Here is a 17,677-nt window from a genome sequence, read left to right as displayed (position 1 = left end):
CGTGTGTATCCTCGCGCTGGCGGGGGACATGGAGAATTGACCGTGGCAGAAGGATATCTCAGCCACAGATCACCGATCACGCGTGGCGCTTTGCCTCGAGGCAGTACCATCCACTGGCAATAATCGTTCACTGACGTTCTAGTCGTCCCAGAACTCGCGCTGTACGTAAAACCGGAGGCGGCGGTAGTGCACTGAACAAGTTTTACTGCATGCGGTGTATTATTGCATTCTCGTTGGAACTGATTCATTCCGAGCTGAAGATCACGATCAGGTAATGCTCCAGGTCGTTTGGCAAGTGATTACCTGCATCGCGAATTTTCAAAATGTCTGTCACCTTGTTTTCCCGCTTCCGCCCTTGCCGGTCCGGCGACTTCGCATTCTGATTTTGGCCTAGTGAATTACCCAGTCCTTCAGTCGGTCGACCTCGCGACAATACCAAGCAAGGTCCCAGATTTTTCGCGATTCCATAGTTGCTTCGCGGCCAACTATCCCAATAGCTTCAACTCGTATTAAACGAATACCGGGTATTGTTTACGGAAGTCTGCGGCGTGGGTTCACATGGAAGCACGCCCAGCTGACCTCCCTAGCCGAATATAGAGCAATGTGCCGTGCACTAACGTAGCTCTGAGCGTAACCGTCGGCCCTGGCAGATGAGCTATCGGCTCGCTGACGAATGAGTACCGAGTGAACAAGGATGGCCGACTCCATCTCCTTGTCGCTCACATAGTAGCTATAGAAGGTTTTGCGAAGACACTAGCAAAAAAGATTGGGTGACAACCTGACAATCGTGCTGAGGACATGGCCACTCGTTCGCGTTCGCCACCGATCAAAGACGTATTGCAATCGTTCTGAATTCAGCAGCCCGGCGAATTATGGCAGCGGCACAATGGAATCGGCGCCTGACCCACTCGTCGTGAAAGCTTCTACCGGCAGGAACTGAGTAAATGCTGCATTGATACCCGGGTCGACTCGGTGCTACCTTTCACGAACGACTCAGGGACAGGAACGACGGGCAAGAACGGCAGTCGACAGGGCCGTTTCCCACTCATCACAATGGACACAATTCATTATTACCAGTGCCTTCTAGAAATGCTTTACTCCATCCAGTTCATAAGACCTATTGTGGGGATGTCGATGAACGTGGCAGGCTTGAGGTATGCACTGTAAGCAACCCGGCCACGTCTTTCCGACAAGTGCGGCGAACCTTGCAAGAGCTTGATGAGCGCCGCAATGCGAACATCCGACACAGTCGAAGCGTTACAAATCAGCGAGCTTCCTCAAGCCCCGTCGCTTTTACCTGAACCTTGAAGCTTAAGAGACGGGCGGATGACGAGCGACTTCGGCCAAGTCGGAGTGAATGAACACGGTCATGTAGCGGCCTGCCTTGTCCGGTACTCTAGTTTATTGGCAAGAATCGATGCGATTTTTAGAAGCACTTCTTCGATATTCAGCTTACAGACAGTGCGATGTAGAATGACGTCTTTGGCAGCTCGCATCGGGGAGAAACGATGACGAATTTGTTATGCGATTCGAACTAGCATACACTTCAACCAGTAGGGGAAAATGGCCACGGCGCTGTCTTACTAGAACATTGACGATAGGAGGTATACTTTCTTCCCCCTCGTACGCCAACTATGCGGCTTGGGCGAGAAGTACGGGCTTCCTCCCCGCTCTGTCGGAGAGAAGGGTTGAAGCTGCCATAGCAGAGTTGACATCTCAGTAGAGGTCACTTAGGACTGAAGACAGGCGGACATGGACGCCGCAGCGAATAGTCATTCGAAGTTGACGGCCTGCACTAGGCCGTCTTTGTTCCTGGTACTGTTCCATAGAGAAAGGAGGTAAGAGCCCGACATGTGGGAAAAACTCTTCCTGTCGTTTCCATCTCCATATACGTGCCATTTGTAGCCCGTCTAATGCGAGCAACAAGGAGTATGCGTCAGTCTTCGCCGCCAGCACGATTCGCACCCGTCGACAAGGCACTCACGAACCCAATACAATACTTTCCAACTTGGGAACGAGGCCCTCATCATGACGTCTGAGATTACGAGTATGCCGGCGTTTCCGCGCCGCCGACAGATGAGCCGAGTTCTTGCGGGTCACTGGACTGTCGAAGGTGCAAAGACGCGACTGCAACAGCTGTTTGGGTCGCAGAAGAGCATTCAGATCCCCTACGCAAGTACTGGCGATTGCACACCTCCGAGAACCTACCTGGATAACAGCAACACTAGTTGTGATATATCATGGGAAAATCCCTGATATAGTGCGCGTTAGAACTCTCAACAGCTACAAGGCTATAAGGAAAATCGCTCACAATCAATGACAACTGATGCGTAGGCCTGGGAGATCCTGTACAGAATCAGCTAATCCATGCAGACCGTTACACCACATGGCAGGAATCAGTTCAATGCGCCTTTTGGGGGGGGGGGGGGCATGGCAATTTCTCATCAATAAATAAAAACTCTAGTAGTGTCCAGTCCCATCGGTGGTCGTAATGGAGAGTTTGGCACATTTAGCCTATTGGATCCTGGCGGTACACTCCCAAGATACGCATCAGCTCGGTGAGGTACCATCCGGTGAGTCCCCACACTTCCAGTCGCCCCTCGCGCCCGCCGCCGATCTCGTCGCGCTGCTGGGGGTCGTTGACCCAATGCACCTCCTCGTCCGTGCCCACGTCTGCATGCATCGCGTGTGGTCCTGACACAAGGTCCGCGACGCTAATCGCGTTGTATGGCGTCACGCCGCGGAACTTGTAGGAACGGACCCGCGTCGGCGAGACAATCGCGGAAAAGGGGAGGTGGAATGCGTGTGCGACCTCGGTTTGATTTAATTTCAGGGTCTTTAAGGGCAAGGAAGGGAAAGGCTCTTGCGATGGTCCGTCTGCTTCGGATACAGCGCCCTCCTGATATGCGGGCACGTTGCGTGGGTCGGTATGAATGAAGCCCTGAAATTAAAGGACGATCAGTCCCGATCAACCACCGATCTGGTGATGGATGCCTTCGAAGACATGGACACTCACGACGTAAGGCCACACTCGTAGTCCATTCAGAGACTTTTGAGCGGGGCCAAATCGTCCAAGTATCTCCACTTGTTCCGGATTGATACCTAGTTCTTCCTTATTTTCGCGAAGGGCGGCAGCCAAGGGGCTGCTATCCGTCTGGACAGCGCCATTCCATCATCAGACCACAACTGGTTCGCTGCCCGAGTACGGACCTTATCGACTCTCCCTCCGGGAAAGCTATGCCAAAGTCAAGTGTCGACGACCGCAGCGACTTGCGAACGAGCATATCTGCGCACCTCACCTCTCCGGAATGATGTCTCAGCTTCCCGGCGCGCACCTCGAGCAGGATTCCCGGCGTATCATCGACATTGCAGAACGGCACGAGCACGGCCGCATGCTTCTCGGCGGGATCAAAGGCATTAGCAGGCTCGGAATCGAACCAGGACGACGCGAGGGCAGCGCGGATGGTGTTCAACGAAGCGCGTGTGAGAGGCGAGCTGAGCGAGATGCTCCCAGAAGACGGAACTGGTACAGTAGGCATAGACTGAAGATGAGAGTCGGCTCTTAGCGGAGAATGCGCTGCGGACTTGCGTCCGTTGAGCTCATGGACTCGATGGCCGCTGTTTGCGTGCACATTGTGGCTGAGCGTCGAAATCAAAGGTCGGCGCGGCACCGTCGATCTCTCACTCACACACACAGCAGCCCGTAGAGTCCGCACAACGGATTGCTCAAGACGATTCGGATCCATGTCAACGTGTGCGCCCGATGTCACCAAGCACGTCGCTTGCAATAAATTGCGCATTGCGCAGCATTCACCCATATGAGAATGTTGTATTGTACACACGACAAGATCGCGATCGGGGTAAAACCGGGTTCCGCAGGTAAGGAGGTTTTTCGAAGGCCTCTGCGCCTAATCGAGCCCCGCTCACCACATGATAGGGCGGCATCGCCGCCGTACTCTCGCATGAGCGCATAAGCTGGCGGTCTATTCAAGGACGTTGGAGTAGCCCAGCGGAAGTTCTTGAATGGGCAGGATTAGTCACCTTATGCACTCATGCCGCGCCTGGCTTCGCCATCGCATAGGGGCCACAGCATGCGTGCTTATAAACCCTGGGCAGGGAGGAGTAAAGCAGAGCCCCGCTCTTCCTCCCCTCAGGTGAGTACCCGCTCGTGTATGGCCCCCAGAGCCCCGCTCTGACTCGCCATTACTCAGGCATATCATACGTGCTGCGACCGCGAGATTCTATCCGCCCTGCCAGTTCATCACGTCTCGCAGCAGCTCTTAGCAACCATATCTTATCTTTTCGCTCATCATTATTCGGTGCTTCGTGTTGAGACACTGCATCACCCATCTACATAGTCATCCATGGTCGGTAGCAATGCATCTTCATTCACTCAGCCTACTCCGGAGTCTCAGGAGGCCATTCAAATGCGTGCCGAACGCATGCAGCAGATCGTATCTGATGCTGCGGCTTCTCGAATCACGAACGATTCAGCGATCCAGCGCCTTCAGGAGATCGGAGCGAATGACCAAGAAGTACGTGACTACCTCGATCAGCTCGTTGACCAAGAGCGAGAGAAACTGGGAGGAGAGCGTGCAGGAGGATCAGGTGAACGTGAGCCTAGCCCCAGTCAATCGACCGAAGGGAGAGGAGAGCGTGTTGAAGAATCACAATGCGAGGCAAACCCAGCCGACAAGCTGGCCTGGGCAATCGTTAAACAAAAGCTCCTCTCGCTGCGTCAACCTCGCGGCCAGGTCGCTAACGAGGATCTGTTGCTCGAAGACCTGGCTAAGGTTCTGGGACGGTCTTCCGAGGATAAGGCCGCTACTGGCATCCCTCAGTCCGTTCTCGCTGCCGCTCCCCATCTGGCATCCATCCTGCCATCTTCGCAGGACACTCATCTGGCAGAGACGTTCCGCTTGCGTCAGCTGTACGCAACTGAGCATGCAAGTGACCCGATCCTTGACCTTATGCAGCAGCAAGGTCTGCAGGTTCCTCTGCCCCGATCAATATGGAAAGACATACTCTTGGATCGGTATGTCAACTTCGAGAAGTTATTCGCATCCATGGAGTTGGGCTATGACCATGACGACGAGCCTAAAGACTTGGCAGCCGGCTTCGCTATCATTAAGAAGGACCACTCATCGTCTCGTCGCCCGGTCCGCTTTGAATCTGACTGGATTCGCATCTTCGGCGCATGGGCAGATGGGGTCCGGTGCCTCTACCCTCATCGGTCGAATGAATTGGATCAGTATCGGACGATTATCCTGGAGTTGTTTCATTCGATGGCATCCGATCCATCAATTGCAATTGGTGTTGATCGCGCCGCTCGGGATGCCTACTACAAATCTCCATTTCATCTTGACGATCGGGCGCGCCTTCAAGTCCACATTTTCGCTGAGATTATGCGTTCAACGTCGCATACTGCCCTGGGAAAAAGGTCTTCTGCTGGCTTGTCGGCGGCGCCTTCCAAGCGCGCGGCTACGCCGTGCATTAATTGGAACCTGGAGCGCTGCAATGATGACCACTGCACAAACCGGCGCAAACACGGAGTCTGCTGTGAGTGCGGAGGTCAGCATCGCGTCAAGGATGACTCGGCATGCTTCGCTGCATTCAAAGCACGAAAAGCACCAGGAAGCGGTGGAAGCGGCAGAGGCGGCTCAGGTAGCAGCGCGAGGACCTAGGTCGCTGCGTGCATCTATGCTATTGGGGAAACGCAAAGCCGAATCTACCAATGCGCTTCCTCGCTTTCGGCGCAGTTTTGGATGGGTGGATGCTTCTCATCCGACACTTTCACCGGCCGCGCTATCCACCGAAACGGCGCCACCCCTTCCAGATCCGCCAGCCCATTTGCTGTCAGATCCAGATATTCAGGCCGCGCTCGAGTGTAATCGCCAGCACATCCGAGTCGAGACTCCATTCAATGTTGACAAGCTTGAAGCCATGCTTGTCAGTCACCCTAATCAGCCCTTCGTGCAGTCCGTTCTGAAGGGCCTTCGCCATGGCTTTTGGCCTCCTGACGAGGGCGAATGGAAAATCGAATGCGCTGAGGTAACTGACAACTATCCGTTAACTTCACCTGATCTGCATGCGATCCGTGCCTTTCGAGATCGGGAGACCGCGGCAGGTCGATGGTCCTCCGAGATCTCACAACTCCTCCCAGGCATGAAGATTTCACCGATGTTTGTTGTTTGGAGGGACGACAAGCCACGTGTCGTGACGGATCACTCGGCATCTGGCCTTAATGACGGGATACCCCCTGCGCAGGCTAAGGTTCGTTATGATAACATGCATGACTTCGGCCAAGAAATGCGCGAAGCTCGTAGGCGCAACCCAGGCCGCTGCCTCATTGTCTATAAAGACGATGTCACCTCTGCGTTCCTGAACCTACCAGCGCATCCTATCTGGCAGCTTCGCCAAGTAGTCACTGTCGATGGTGCGCTTTACATAGTGCGACGGTTGGTATTCGGAAATCGAGCATCGCCCCAGATCTGGTGCTCTGTTTCGGGACTTCTTTGCTGGATCGCGGTTCGCAAGCTCGATATCGTCGGCCTTCATGTCTACATGGATGACTACTATGGTTGAGATTTCGATGCTCACACCGTCTACTATCGCGGACGCCATCGACCTTATCGCCAGGCCCAACTCCTCATATTCTGGGATGCGATATCTTGTCCGTGGGAGGACAAGAAGCAGCTTTTTGGACCGGCACTAACCATCATCGGTTTCTGGGTGGACATCAACCTCGGCTCAATCTCCCTTTCCCCATCATCTCTCGCGAACTTCATCATCGATATCACTGCCTTCCTTGAAGGTACCTCTCGTGGTCCTCCCTTGCGAGAATGGCAACGCCTCGCTGGGTCTCTCAACTGGCTTCTCAATGTTCTTCCGTGGGGTCGGCCAGCCTTAACGGAACTCTATCGCAAAATTGCTGGGAAATCTTTTCGTTCTGCACGCATTTTTCTCAATCGCGATGTTATCACTGACCTTACTTGGTTAAAGGAGGCCATCCCACGTGCTACCGGTGTCCGCTTTGTTGCTGATGGCTGTTGGGATATCTCCGACGCTGATCTCATCGTTTGGACCGATGCTGCCCTTACCAAAGCCCTCGCTTTTGTTTTCTCTAACCAGGCCTTTGTTTATCCTATCCAGCCTTCGCTCGTCGCTTCGTCCATCGACATCTTCTTTCTCGAGATGCTTGCCATCCTCTCCGCTATTCATCATGTTGCCTCCTTGCGTCATCCACCCCGTCGTGTACTTATCTGGACTGATAGCCTTAACTCCGTCGACGCACTCAACTCACTCAGTGTTCAACAAAGCCTCCATAATGCACCTTTGAAAGCTATTGCTGGCATTGTCATGGAGTCAGGCATTGACATTCGGGTCCGTCACCTTCCCGGAAAGCAGAACATTCGGGCCGATCTGCTTTCCCGTCTGCTGCTGGATGATTACGCAGCACAGTTTCCCGCTGACCGCGTCCGCCTGTTCTCGCCTCCGCGGAGCTTTTGCCGGCACGCTGGAGAGAGCACTTTTGAATGCCCTGGGCGGGCAGCCTCGTTCGCACACTGCCCGCCCCTTTATCGCCCTCGATTCCATCGATGCGCGTGTCGCCTTCTTGCAGGCATCTGCTGTTGAACTCTCTACTAAAAAAGGCTATTCTACTGGAGCGCGTGATTACATTGTGTTCTGTCTCTCACACCACCTGCCGCTCGATCCCACACCCTTAACGCTTGCCCGCTATGTCGCCTACACTTCACGTTTCATTAGTTCTGCTCCGAAGTACTTATCTGGCGCCCGGCACTTTCTCCGTGACATTTACCCAGCTTTCACTTCCAATCGTGCTCATCCTCTCGTGCAGGCGACCATAACTGGTTCTCGGAAGACTCGCGGAGATCCCGTTCACCGCAAACTTCCTCTCCGCCCCTTTCATCTTCTCGCCTTCTCTGAGCACGCTCGTCGATCTTGTCGCTATGATGATCTCCTCTTCGCTACTATCCTCTCCTGCGCATTCTATGCATGCCACCGCATTGGTGAACTTGTTCAACCTAACTCCCATTCGCTCTTTGACTGGCGCAAAATCATCAAGCGAGCCTCCCTGCATTTCTTCGGCTCCCGAGCGGAATATTATCTTCCTTATCATAAAACTGACCGCTTCTATCATGGCACTACCATCATTCATCTGTCCCAGGATATCGCCTGCCCAGTCCACTTGCTTTCGCAGTACGTCTCCTGGCGTGATCGCTGTCATGGTGCCCGTGCCGCTCTCTTCTTGCGAGAGGATGGCTCAGTTCCTACCCGTCTCTGATTTGATCGCCACCTCTTCTCCCTCCTTGACCACTCGTTTGGTGGCCACTCTGCTCGTGCCGGTGGTGCGACCCTCTATGCCAGCCTGGGCCTCTCTGAGGATGTCATCCAAGCCCTTGGTCGCTGGTCTTCCCCTTCCTGGAAACTCTACATCCGCGATAACCCTTCAGTTCGCGCTGCGCTCCAGCTTGCTGCTCTCCGGCTCCTTTCTTGAACTCACTACCTTCTCGCACTCATCTTTCTCACCTCCTCCTCCCCCTCACTCAACATTCTTGGGTTATAGCCGATGTGCTCGTCGCCTGCTCTAATTAATGTGAGGGCCCCGGAAAAAGCCGGAAGCCCGTGAACCGCTATTCTCTTCCGCGAGATCTGATGGCAGAGGTCGGGGTAAAACCGGGTTCCGCAGGTAAGGAGGTTTTTCGAAGGCCTCTGCGCCTAATCGAGCCCCGCTCACCACATGATAGGGCGGCATCGCCGCCGTACTCTCGCATGAGCGCATAAGCTGGCGGTCTATTCAAGGACGTTGGAGTAGCCCAGCGGAAGTTCTTGAATGGGCAGGATTAGTCACCTTATGCACTCATGCCGCGCCTGGCTTCGCCATCGCATAGGGGCCACAGCATGCGTGCTTATAAACCCTGGGCAGGGAGGAGTAAAGCAGAGCCCCGCTCTTCCTCCCCTCAGGTGAGTACCCGCTCGTGTATGGCCCCCAGAGCCCCGCTCTGACTCGCCATTACTCAGGCATATCATACGTGCTGCGACCGCGAGATTCTATCCGCCCTGCCAGTTCATCACGTCTCGCAGCAGCTCTTAGCAACCATATCTTATCTTTTCGCTCACCCTCCCTCCTCTCCCATTTTCTCTCTCTATTCGTGTACTTGTACCTCGGGATCCATGTCAACGTGTGCGCCCGATGTCACCAAGCACGTCGCTTGCAATAAATTGCGCATTGCGCAGCATTCACCCATATGAGAATGTTGTATTGTACACACGACAAGATCGCGATCATACAGCTAACTTCGCATTTACGCTAACCGTACACGCAGCGGATCTAGATCAGGCTCTCATCGGGTGCGAACATCTGGAAGTTGCGGTTATACGTTCCCGAGACCAGGTACCTTCCATCGTTCGAGAGGTCCACCGACATCACCTTCCCACCGTCCGTCGGCAGCGTACGCAGCAGCTGCCAGTCGTCCGCGCTCCACAGCTTCACGAGGCCGTCATAGCCTGCGCTTGCCATGTAGAGCCCGGGGCGGTATCTGCGCTCTTCCGCCTCTTGGTCCTTCTCCTTGTCATCTGTGCCGTCCATCGTGATGTCCGGCGGTTGGGAGTCGGTGACGTTGTTGTACGGCAGATCAGTGCCGCGGAAGAACCGGATATCTGAGACATTCGACAGATGCGCAGGGATCGTGTAAAATGCTCTCAGGGATCGCATGTCCCAGATCCTGATCGTGTCATCGCAAGAACCTGTTGCAATTTGATACCTAGCATAACACTTCAGTACTCGGTGTGCGAACACGCTTCAGGCGATGACCAACCCATTCGGAGAGAACGCGATTGATAGGATGGCCTGGACATGCCCATCGAGCACCATCGCCGTTCGCCCAGTACGGAGATCCCACACTCGGCCTATTGCATCCAGACCTCTTTGATGTAGATGAAGTAAGCATCATGTTCTAAGTAACATTAATATCAACATACCCCGAGGCGGCTAAGGCACCATCTTCCTGGAATTCGACGGTATACACCTCTTTCGAGTGGCCTTCTTGCAGCAGCAACTCCTTTGATGTTGCCACGTCCCACAATCTCCAGGATGTGTCGAAGCTTGCACTGGCGACATAGTCACCGCTCGGGTGGAAGGCCACTCGACATATCCGGTCCGCATGTCCTTTCATGACGGACAGCGGTGTCTCACTAGACGCAAGTCAGAATGTTTCGAGCAGCACGCTAGTCACGGTAGCCACACCTATTTAGAGACCATAAATGCACGTCCATATCTCCGGCGCCACTGACGAGGTTCACGCTACCTTCACTTTGCGACAAAGTGGCCTGCGGATGCCACGCAACGCCTCCAACCTTGTCACTGTGGCCTGTAGTTGGTAATTAGCCGAAACAGCCGATCTTCTCATACTAATGAGATACACACCATGCAGGGTGCGGACTGGGGTGCAATTCGGTACGTTCCAGAGCTTGATGTTACCCGTCCAACTGCCGGTTGCAAGGAGCTTGCTGTCTGGCGAGAAGCGGACTTGCGAGATTGGCCTGTCATCGCCAATCTGAGAACCCAGCTCCGCGAAGCGCTAAGAGGAAGTAGATGTGAAATATGTGCTGCAGAGTGGAACCTGCAAAACACTGCGCACCTTGACTTCGGAAAATATTTTCTTGCGAATGTCAATGATCCGACCAAGTGGTATCTTGCTGTCTAACCGCTGCTGGGTGACTCGTTTTTGAGCTCTACATGGGAACGAGAACGGAAGGAAACACAGTAAGCACCTTCCTGTTGTCCACCTATCGGTAGCAGAAATCCAACCTGGGCAGAGAATACTCCGCTATCCGCCTGCGAGCCTCCAGGAGCTGGAGTGGACCTGGAGTGTAGAACTCCTCGACCTGCAGTATGCGCCGTTCGCTGAGCTCCCACAGACATCCGATATAAGCATGCACATACCTCCTCTTCGCTTTCCTCCGACGTCTCCTCTTCCTCCACCTGCATGGCCTCATCTCCCCGAGCGGCATTAATTTGTGACAAGACATAGATAAGACGATCTCTCCGGTCGGCAGCCTGCACATTTCACGGTCAACACGAAACGTTTCCTATTATTTGATACGGTAAGCGACTCACGCGCTCTCCAAACAGTGTGATGGGCTCCCCAATCTCGCGCAATCTCGCCTTTACACGATTGTCATCCGTCGGCACGGCGAGACTCCGTGCCTTCTTCTTGCGTTCGAGTTCGTCCAGGATGACCTTGTTCTCGAGCCGCGCACGCTCAGAACCAAGGTAATTTCCATCGTCAATGAGGGTATCAAGAGTGAGCTCGGACATTTTCTGCGATGAAAGCACGCGAGTAAGGACGATGGACTTGTTTCCGTTCCCAGGGATGCGTTAAGTGTGTTGTTGACCGTTGTTTGGCAAAAGCTTTAGATCTCGAGCGAGATCCCCAGACGCGCGCAGACGGACCTCGCGTCCATCACTTCTCCTTCCGCAGCCTCCTTCACTCCTCCTTCCACCATGTCAGGCCTTGCGTCTCCTGGGCCTCTCAGGCAGCGCAAAGCTGGCTCCCACAGGTCAGCTGCGTACACCGAAGTACCGCAAGATGAAGAACCATACATCGAGCCATCCAACCAGGTAAGTGACACGTTGTCGCGCGTCACGAACATGCGTGTACGATGTCCAAATCGTCTAGCGCAATCGCAGCGCCGCCGAAACGCTCCTAGAAACTGAGCAGGCTAGTATAGCCATGGTCGGCTTGTTGACCCTCCTATCGTTCTTGCTCCGCTTCTATAGAATCAACCATCCAGACCAAGTAGTGTGAGCACCCGTCGCCTCCAATTGTTGGTATAAGAAGTGACGCCGCGCTTAGCTTCGATGAAGTCCACTTCGGCAAGTTTGCATCGTACTACCTCAAGCGTCAATACTACTTCGATGTCCATCCACCGCTTGCAAAGATGCTCTTTGGCCTGGCTGGCTGGTTCGTCGGCTACGACGGTCACTTCCTGTTCGAGAACATTGGCGATAGTTACACGGAAAACCACGTACCTTATGTCGGGATGCGCGCTCTTCCGGCCTTCTTGTCAAGTGTCACTGTTCCAATAGTCTACGCGATCATGAAGGAATGTGGATACTCGACAATTGTGGCCACCTTCTCAGCTTGTCTCATTCTTTTTGGTGAGCACATTTGTGGGCGGTGTAAAGTAATTTCAGCTGACGTTTTTGCAGACAATGCTCATGTCGCGCAAGGACGATTGATACTGCTCGATGCCATCTTGATCTTTTTCATGTCGCTCACCCTCTACTCCTACGTCCGCTTCCGGAAACTCCGCTACCTGTAGGCTCAAGTCGTGCATCTTCTATCATATCTGCTGAGACAAGTGCTCAGGGAGTTCACGCCGGAATGGTGGGGATGGCTTCTCGCTACAGGAACGTTCATGGCATGCACGTGGGCATCCAAGGTCAACGGTATTCTGACTGTAGTCGCGATTGGTATTCCCGTATTGGTTGATCTTTGGGATATCCTCGATTTTAAAAAGGGACACAGTATGGTCAGTGCCCAATCACTGGCTCTATTCATTCTTATTTGATGTCCGCCACTCGTCAGGAATACTTCTGGAAACATTTCATGGCGCGGGCTGTCGGATTGATTGTACTTCCGATCATCATCTACTTGACAGTCTTTTACATCCACTTGTCGATACTCACCGAGACTGGTCCGGGTGACACATTCATGAGTCCCGCTTTCCAGGAAACTCTCCGAGGTAACGAGCTGCTGATGAATAGCCAGGGTATGTATGTGGTTTCCGAGTGTTGATCGTGACGTTAAAAAACTGATCTACCTTAGAGATCCGCTACTACGATACGGTGACAATCAGGCACAAAGACACAAGAGTGTTCCTACATTCTCATCCGGAAACGTACCCGTTGAAGTACGAGGATGGCCGCATTAGCAGCCAAGGTGATACCTTTGACCTCTTCTTCGGCCGTGATGTATGAACGCCCTCCCAGGTCAGCAGGTAACCGGGTACGGCCATGAGGACTCGAATAACAACTGGCAGATTATCCCGACAAAGGCGCTTCCTGAAACCGGCCGTGGGCGAGTCGTGCGGCACGAGGATGTGATTCAGCTACTGCACATGAACACCCAATCGCTGCTGCTGACGCACGACGTCGCTTCGCCACTGATGGCCACAAATGAGGAGTTCACCACATGGCCGAAGGACGATCTTTCGCGGTACAACGATACGCTGTTTAACTTGCGCATCGTTGACGGGCATGATGGAATGGCGTGGAAGAGCAAGTCGGGCCACTTCCGGCTGGTCCACGTCCCGACTAAAGTGGCAATGTGGACGCATACAAAGCAACTGCCGGAGTGGGCTTTCAACCAGCAGGAAATCAACGGCAATAAAAATGTGAACGAGAAGTCTAACGTCTGGTTCGTTGACAACATCGTCGACGAAGAGAGTCAGCGCTTTTTGCTTATATGTTCGAAGCGAATTTTGCTCTAAACCCTGCATTGTGAACAGCCGGTGAGGACGTCAGGAACCGCACAAACATCGCACCGAAGGAGCCGAAGAAGCGGAACTTCTTCAAGAAGTTTGCAGAGCTGCAACTCCTGATGCTGCAACACAACGCAGGTCTTACTGCATCCCATCCCTACGCCAGCAACCCCATCAACTGGCCGTTCCTCATCAGCGGTATCAGTTTCTGGACAAATGGCGATGAGCAGAAGCAGATCTATCTCATCGGCAACATTGTTGGTTGGTGGACCTGTGTGATTGCATTGTCCACATACGTCGGCATTCTAGGTGCCGACCTACTCGCCCGGCGTCGCGGCGTCTACCCCATTCCGGAATGTAAGTCAATCATTAACGCTACTGTGCCGTGCTGAGTGTTCACTTGATATATAGCGATACGCAATCGCCTGTACAACTCGACTGGGTTTTTCCTGATCGTCTGGGCGGTGCACTATTTTCCCTTCTACTTAATGAGCCGGCAGCTGTTCATCCATCACTACCTTCCATCGCACCTTGCGTCCGCGCTGGTCGCGGGGTCCGTGCTCAGCTTCATCCTGTCGGAGACTATCAACTATCCTATCTCAACGCCAGGTCCCTCTCTGACAAAACCGAAACCCAGGACCTATGCAGATCTGGGAGCGAAGGGCCCGATTGTTGTCGGCGTATTCGCGGTCCTCATGTTTGCTATGTTCTGCTACATCGCACCGTTGACATATGGGACACCAGGGTGAGTATTCGGTGATCACAATGCGCAGCTTTCGCTGACAGTTGAGAAAAAAACAGACTAGATGGAGACCAGGTGAACAGCATGCGCCTGCTGTCTTCGTGGACGCTCCATTTCGCTGCGAAAATTACAGATGGAGTTTAGGGTACGGCATGCGCGCGTGCCTCACTCGTATGGACTGTATACCTGTGAAGAAAGACTGTTCTACTTATTTACTCACTGGTGGATTATGGCAATGTATGATTTCTCTTGATGCCGTAGATGAAGTTATATCTACATCCTTGCTCTTCATTGAGGTTCGGCGGGATGTGTGGCGTTTATTTGGACCCATCTATACGCCCGCTCGTCACTAAGATTATTGTCGTATTCTGATGCGGCTAGCTCGTCGGGAACCCTTATGTTCTTTTGAGTGTACAAGAGTCGACTAATCAAGATATACGACGGACAAAATAATAGATGTATGCAATAAATGTACATTGCGACGAGGAGAAAACCCAATGAAACTGAGAGCAGGAACAACGAGTCCGGCATAAGGGATGACGTCCATTACTATGCAGTGTTCTTCACCTGAGGGATCCAAATTCATGTCAGTGACATGTCAATCGATATGTGAGCACAAGCGTGCCTTTTGCATAAATCCTGACACACGCCCGATGTCGATCACTGTCGATTCGCTCTCGACGGCCACTAGCAGATTGTCCAACATCTGGGGAATGGGGCATTTTAGTCGCGCGACTTCACGCTAACAAGTAAATTCCAGTTCACTCACATCCTCGACTTTGTCGACAGGCACGCCCGTACACAGAGCGACGATCTTCTTGCACTGGTACTCCTTCTCAGCGCTCGCGCCTTGCAACGACCGCAGCCGCTCCTCCATCAGCCGCTCCGTCCGCTCATGCCACATCTTGAGCCTCCGCAGCCTGATGATGCTCGAGACCGTGTCCGACATCGGTATGATCGGGTCTGCGTCAAGACTGAACCCGAGGTCAACCTGGCCCGCGAGCCCGGATATCGTCGACGCCTGCCCGCGCATGCGGAATGCGTTGCCCACCACGTTGCCCGCGTCCGATCCATCAAGCTCTGTCCTTCCGGTCCAGTCGAACTTGTCCTCCTCCTCGAGTGCCTTCTCGAGGTTTCGGATGCGTTGATTCACCTGGTCCGTCTCGCCGACACGCACGGTCCAGGATTGGATCTGTTTCCGCTGCTCAGAGAGTTCGCGCGTCGCTGCACGCAAGTGCGCCTGCGTGACGTCCAGCGCGTCCTGCTTAGTCTTGATCTCAGACGCAAAATCGTTGCCAAGATTTGTGATCATGGTGGTCATATCTGTAGCGCATCAGCCGTGCGTCCACATGGAGGGCAATGGACTTACCGGCAAGCACGTCTTGACTCTTCTGGACGGGTGCTGAAGGAGCTGATCGTAATGAGTTCAATATGTCGTCCGCACGCAGACCAACCCCAAGCTCCTAAAAACCATCGCAAACGTGAATATCGGCGAAAGAGGTCAGACGGAGATCCCTCACTTCTGTTTCGACACCGAAATCGCCTGGTCTTAGTCCCAGCTTGTTTGGTAATATACGATTCGCGCCGACATCCAATAATGTCCTCACCAAACTCCTGTTGCCCACCCTCGCAGCGATATTCAGCGCGGTATCGCCGTGTTCGTCCTGCAGGTCCACAATGGACCTAAAGTCGCCCCCTTGGTGCTGGGCAATCCAGTAGAATATTTGATCAAGATAATATCGTGCAGCAAGTGCGCGCCCTTTCACGCCAGCCGATGCAACGATATGGTGCAGTACAGACTTGCGTGACGAGTCGAGCGTGCGAATGGACGCGTGCAGCGCAGCAACGAGCACTTGGAACGTCTGCTGGTCCGCGTTGTGTGTAGCGAGGCACGCGCGCACGAGCGCCGTCTCACCGTTGTAGTTCCCGCGATGCATGTCCGCGCCGTTCATGAGGAGCGCATTCACGATGGCGTGGCGCGCCATGCTCGCTGCGATATGCAGCGCGGTGTGGCCTTGGTCATCAAGCACGAGGTCGATATCGAAGTTCAGCGCGGGGTTGTCTGGCGCGATGTCGCGGATCTGCTCGATGATTGGGAGTGGGTCGTCCGACTTGCAGATCGCGTTTACGATAGCCGCACGCCGCGTGTCTCTGAGCGGCGCAGAGGCATCGGAGGTACGAGGGATGTAGGGCTTGGTGGCAAAGCGGATGGTGAGGACATCCTCCTCGACCTGAGGTTCAACTGGTCTACCGTTCATCTTCACAGATTGTGAGCTGGATGGACGCGAGAAGCCGTTCATGCCTGTAGGTGGCGACGGTCTCGAGCTGGGCTCTGCACCGGAAGGACCTGCTTGTGGTCCATGTTGCATCATATCAGACTGTATCGGCGACGGCTCTATCCGTGCGCGCTTGGTAGGAGAGGGGTTTCCGTCCAGCTGCGACGTTGTTGATGATGGGCGCGAGCGGTCCGCCATCTGGATCTCAGGTGATGCGGCGAGCGCGGGAGGTGCTGATTGTGCGGACGGGCCAGGAGAAGGGGCAGACGCGTCTGGTTCGACGTCGGAACGCGTGCGCTTGAGTGAAGGGGGAGGTGGTGTTGGGGAGACTGCGGGCGCACCAGGATATTGTACATATGCGCCTATGGAGGGAAGTAAGTGACGGAATATAACTGACAGAGGGGCAGCTACCAGAAGTTGAAGGCGTAAAGAGGCCCTGGGCACGACCCTGGTTGAGGAGGCGCAGGGCAGAGCCAGGCATAATGGGGGGCGGCGCGAGACCTTGGGAAGGAAGTATGTTGAGGACCAGAGCCAATGTGAGGATGAACACAAATAGTAAAATGCAAACCTGATCCAGCTATGTTCCCTAAGCCAGCAGCGAGGCTCCCGAGGGGGTTGGCGTTCGGGACAAAATCGAACAATGGCGCCAGAAGCGGCGCGACGCCATACTGGACGGCGATGTCACGGCCTCGCTCGAGCGGAATCCTGCAGAGTGTGAGAAACCAGCATGGTAGCCGTAAGTGACACGCACCATGTGCCTTGGTACTTGCCGTAGCCTCCTTGCACGATCTCGTGCTTGCCAGGAAGGATCTCCTTCTCGAGGATCTTGGTGCGGCGGCCCTTGTCGACACCAGCGACCTTGAGTATTTGGGTGGCGTTGACGTAGGAGTCGGTACGTCTGCGCATGACGGCGATACCACGGACCATACATTCATAAACCTGACACGGTATGCGCGTTAGTGGCTGCACGACGAGGACACGAGCGGACGGACCTGAACAGAGGAGTAGACGGCGTTGTATATCTTGACGGGGGCCTGCTGGCCAGGTGGGCGCGCGACGGCCTGCATGGGAGGAAGGGATGTGGGCGTTGTCGTGGATAGTGAGGAGGGGATTTGCAAGGAGCGCTCTCACGACGCGCGCGGACGCGCTG

General features: G+C 54.2%; 9 protein-coding genes across 9 annotated transcripts; 3 read left to right on the top strand and 6 right to left on the bottom strand.

Moving 5' to 3' along the window:
• Positions 1-2,412: 2,412 nt before the first annotated feature.
• On the bottom strand, positions 2,413-3,704 carry LAESUDRAFT_722105 (uncharacterized protein). The gene is made up of 4 exons (XM_040908139.1): positions 3,295-3,704; positions 3,211-3,235; positions 3,017-3,154; positions 2,413-2,941 (listed from the first exon to the last, which is right to left on the bottom strand). The coding sequence occupies exons 1-4, from the start codon at positions 3,537-3,539 to the stop codon at positions 2,510-2,512; spliced, it is 840 nt and encodes a 279-aa protein (XP_040767691.1). The 5' UTR covers positions 3,540-3,704; the 3' UTR covers positions 2,413-2,509.
• A 224-nt stretch (positions 3,705-3,928) lies between these two features.
• Positions 3,929-4,399, bottom strand: LAESUDRAFT_722104 (uncharacterized protein). The gene is made up of 2 exons (XM_040908138.1): positions 4,212-4,399; positions 3,929-4,154 (listed from the first exon to the last, which is right to left on the bottom strand). Exons 1-2 carry the CDS (start codon positions 4,348-4,350, stop codon positions 4,051-4,053), a joined length of 243 nt encoding a protein of 80 aa, XP_040767690.1. The 5' UTR covers positions 4,351-4,399; the 3' UTR covers positions 3,929-4,050.
• Positions 4,365-5,684, top strand: LAESUDRAFT_645833 (uncharacterized protein; the record flags this gene model as incomplete). The annotated part of the gene is made up of 1 exon (XM_040903944.1): positions 4,365-5,684. The coding sequence occupies one exon, from the start codon at positions 4,365-4,367 to the stop codon at positions 5,682-5,684; it is 1,320 nt and encodes a 439-aa protein (XP_040767689.1).
• A 142-nt stretch (positions 5,685-5,826) lies between these two features.
• LAESUDRAFT_623834 (uncharacterized protein) lies at positions 5,827-6,315 on the top strand (the record flags this gene model as incomplete). Its single annotated transcript, XM_040903310.1, has 1 exon — positions 5,827-6,315. A coding segment is annotated over one exon (489 nt), but the record flags the coding sequence as incomplete, so codon positions are not given.
• A 1,468-nt stretch (positions 6,316-7,783) lies between these two features.
• LAESUDRAFT_711809 (uncharacterized protein) lies at positions 7,784-8,248 on the bottom strand (the record flags this gene model as incomplete). Its single annotated transcript, XM_040906866.1, has 1 exon — positions 7,784-8,248. One exon carries the CDS (start codon positions 8,246-8,248, stop codon positions 7,784-7,786), a length of 465 nt encoding a protein of 154 aa, XP_040767687.1.
• A 511-nt stretch (positions 8,249-8,759) lies between these two features.
• LAESUDRAFT_722103 (uncharacterized protein) lies at positions 8,760-9,158 on the bottom strand (the record flags this gene model as incomplete). Its single annotated transcript, XM_040908137.1, has 3 exons — positions 8,760-8,996; positions 9,039-9,110; positions 9,142-9,158. 3 exons carry the CDS (start codon positions 9,156-9,158, stop codon positions 8,882-8,884), a joined length of 204 nt encoding a protein of 67 aa, XP_040767686.1. The 3' UTR covers positions 8,760-8,881.
• Positions 9,159-9,263: 105 nt separating this feature from the next.
• Positions 9,264-11,406, bottom strand: LAESUDRAFT_722101 (U4/U6 snRNP-specific spliceosomal protein). The gene is made up of 9 exons (XM_040908136.1): positions 11,141-11,406; positions 10,967-11,080; positions 10,832-10,908; positions 10,662-10,755; positions 10,448-10,601; positions 10,268-10,391; positions 10,003-10,215; positions 9,840-9,947; positions 9,264-9,785 (listed from the first exon to the last, which is right to left on the bottom strand). The coding sequence occupies exons 1-9, from the start codon at positions 11,339-11,341 to the stop codon at positions 9,353-9,355; spliced, it is 1,518 nt and encodes a 505-aa protein (XP_040767685.1). The 5' UTR covers positions 11,342-11,406; the 3' UTR covers positions 9,264-9,352.
• Positions 11,407-11,527: 121 nt separating this feature from the next.
• LAESUDRAFT_734999 (glycosyltransferase family 39 protein) lies at positions 11,528-14,395 on the top strand (the record flags this gene model as incomplete). The annotated part of the gene is made up of 11 exons (XM_040910557.1): positions 11,528-11,644; positions 11,703-11,827; positions 11,880-12,184; positions 12,236-12,344; positions 12,396-12,558; positions 12,615-12,798; positions 12,855-12,968; positions 13,019-13,474; positions 13,537-13,866; positions 13,921-14,254; positions 14,311-14,395. The coding sequence occupies 11 exons, from the start codon at positions 11,528-11,530 to the stop codon at positions 14,393-14,395; spliced, it is 2,322 nt and encodes a 773-aa protein (XP_040767684.1).
• A 149-nt stretch (positions 14,396-14,544) lies between these two features.
• Positions 14,545-17,631, bottom strand: LAESUDRAFT_673617 (apses-domain-containing protein). Its single transcript, XM_040905535.1, has 9 exons — positions 17,520-17,631; positions 17,279-17,466; positions 17,096-17,232; positions 16,939-17,028; positions 15,772-16,889; positions 15,621-15,714; positions 15,021-15,574; positions 14,877-14,957; positions 14,545-14,818 (listed from the first exon to the last, which is right to left on the bottom strand). Exons 1-9 carry the CDS (start codon positions 17,592-17,594, stop codon positions 14,801-14,803), a joined length of 2,355 nt encoding a protein of 784 aa, XP_040767683.1. The 5' UTR covers positions 17,595-17,631; the 3' UTR covers positions 14,545-14,800.
• Positions 17,632-17,677: the final 46 nt, after the last annotated feature.

The sequence above is a fragment of the Laetiporus sulphureus genome, assembly GCF_001632365.1.
Source record: "Laetiporus sulphureus 93-53 unplaced genomic scaffold LAESUscaffold_6, whole genome shotgun sequence".
Classification (NCBI taxonomy): domain Eukaryota; kingdom Fungi; phylum Basidiomycota; class Agaricomycetes; order Polyporales; family Laetiporaceae; genus Laetiporus; species Laetiporus sulphureus.
The sequence above is the reverse complement of the archived record's forward strand: the minus strand, read 5'-3'. Positions and strand labels throughout refer to the sequence as shown.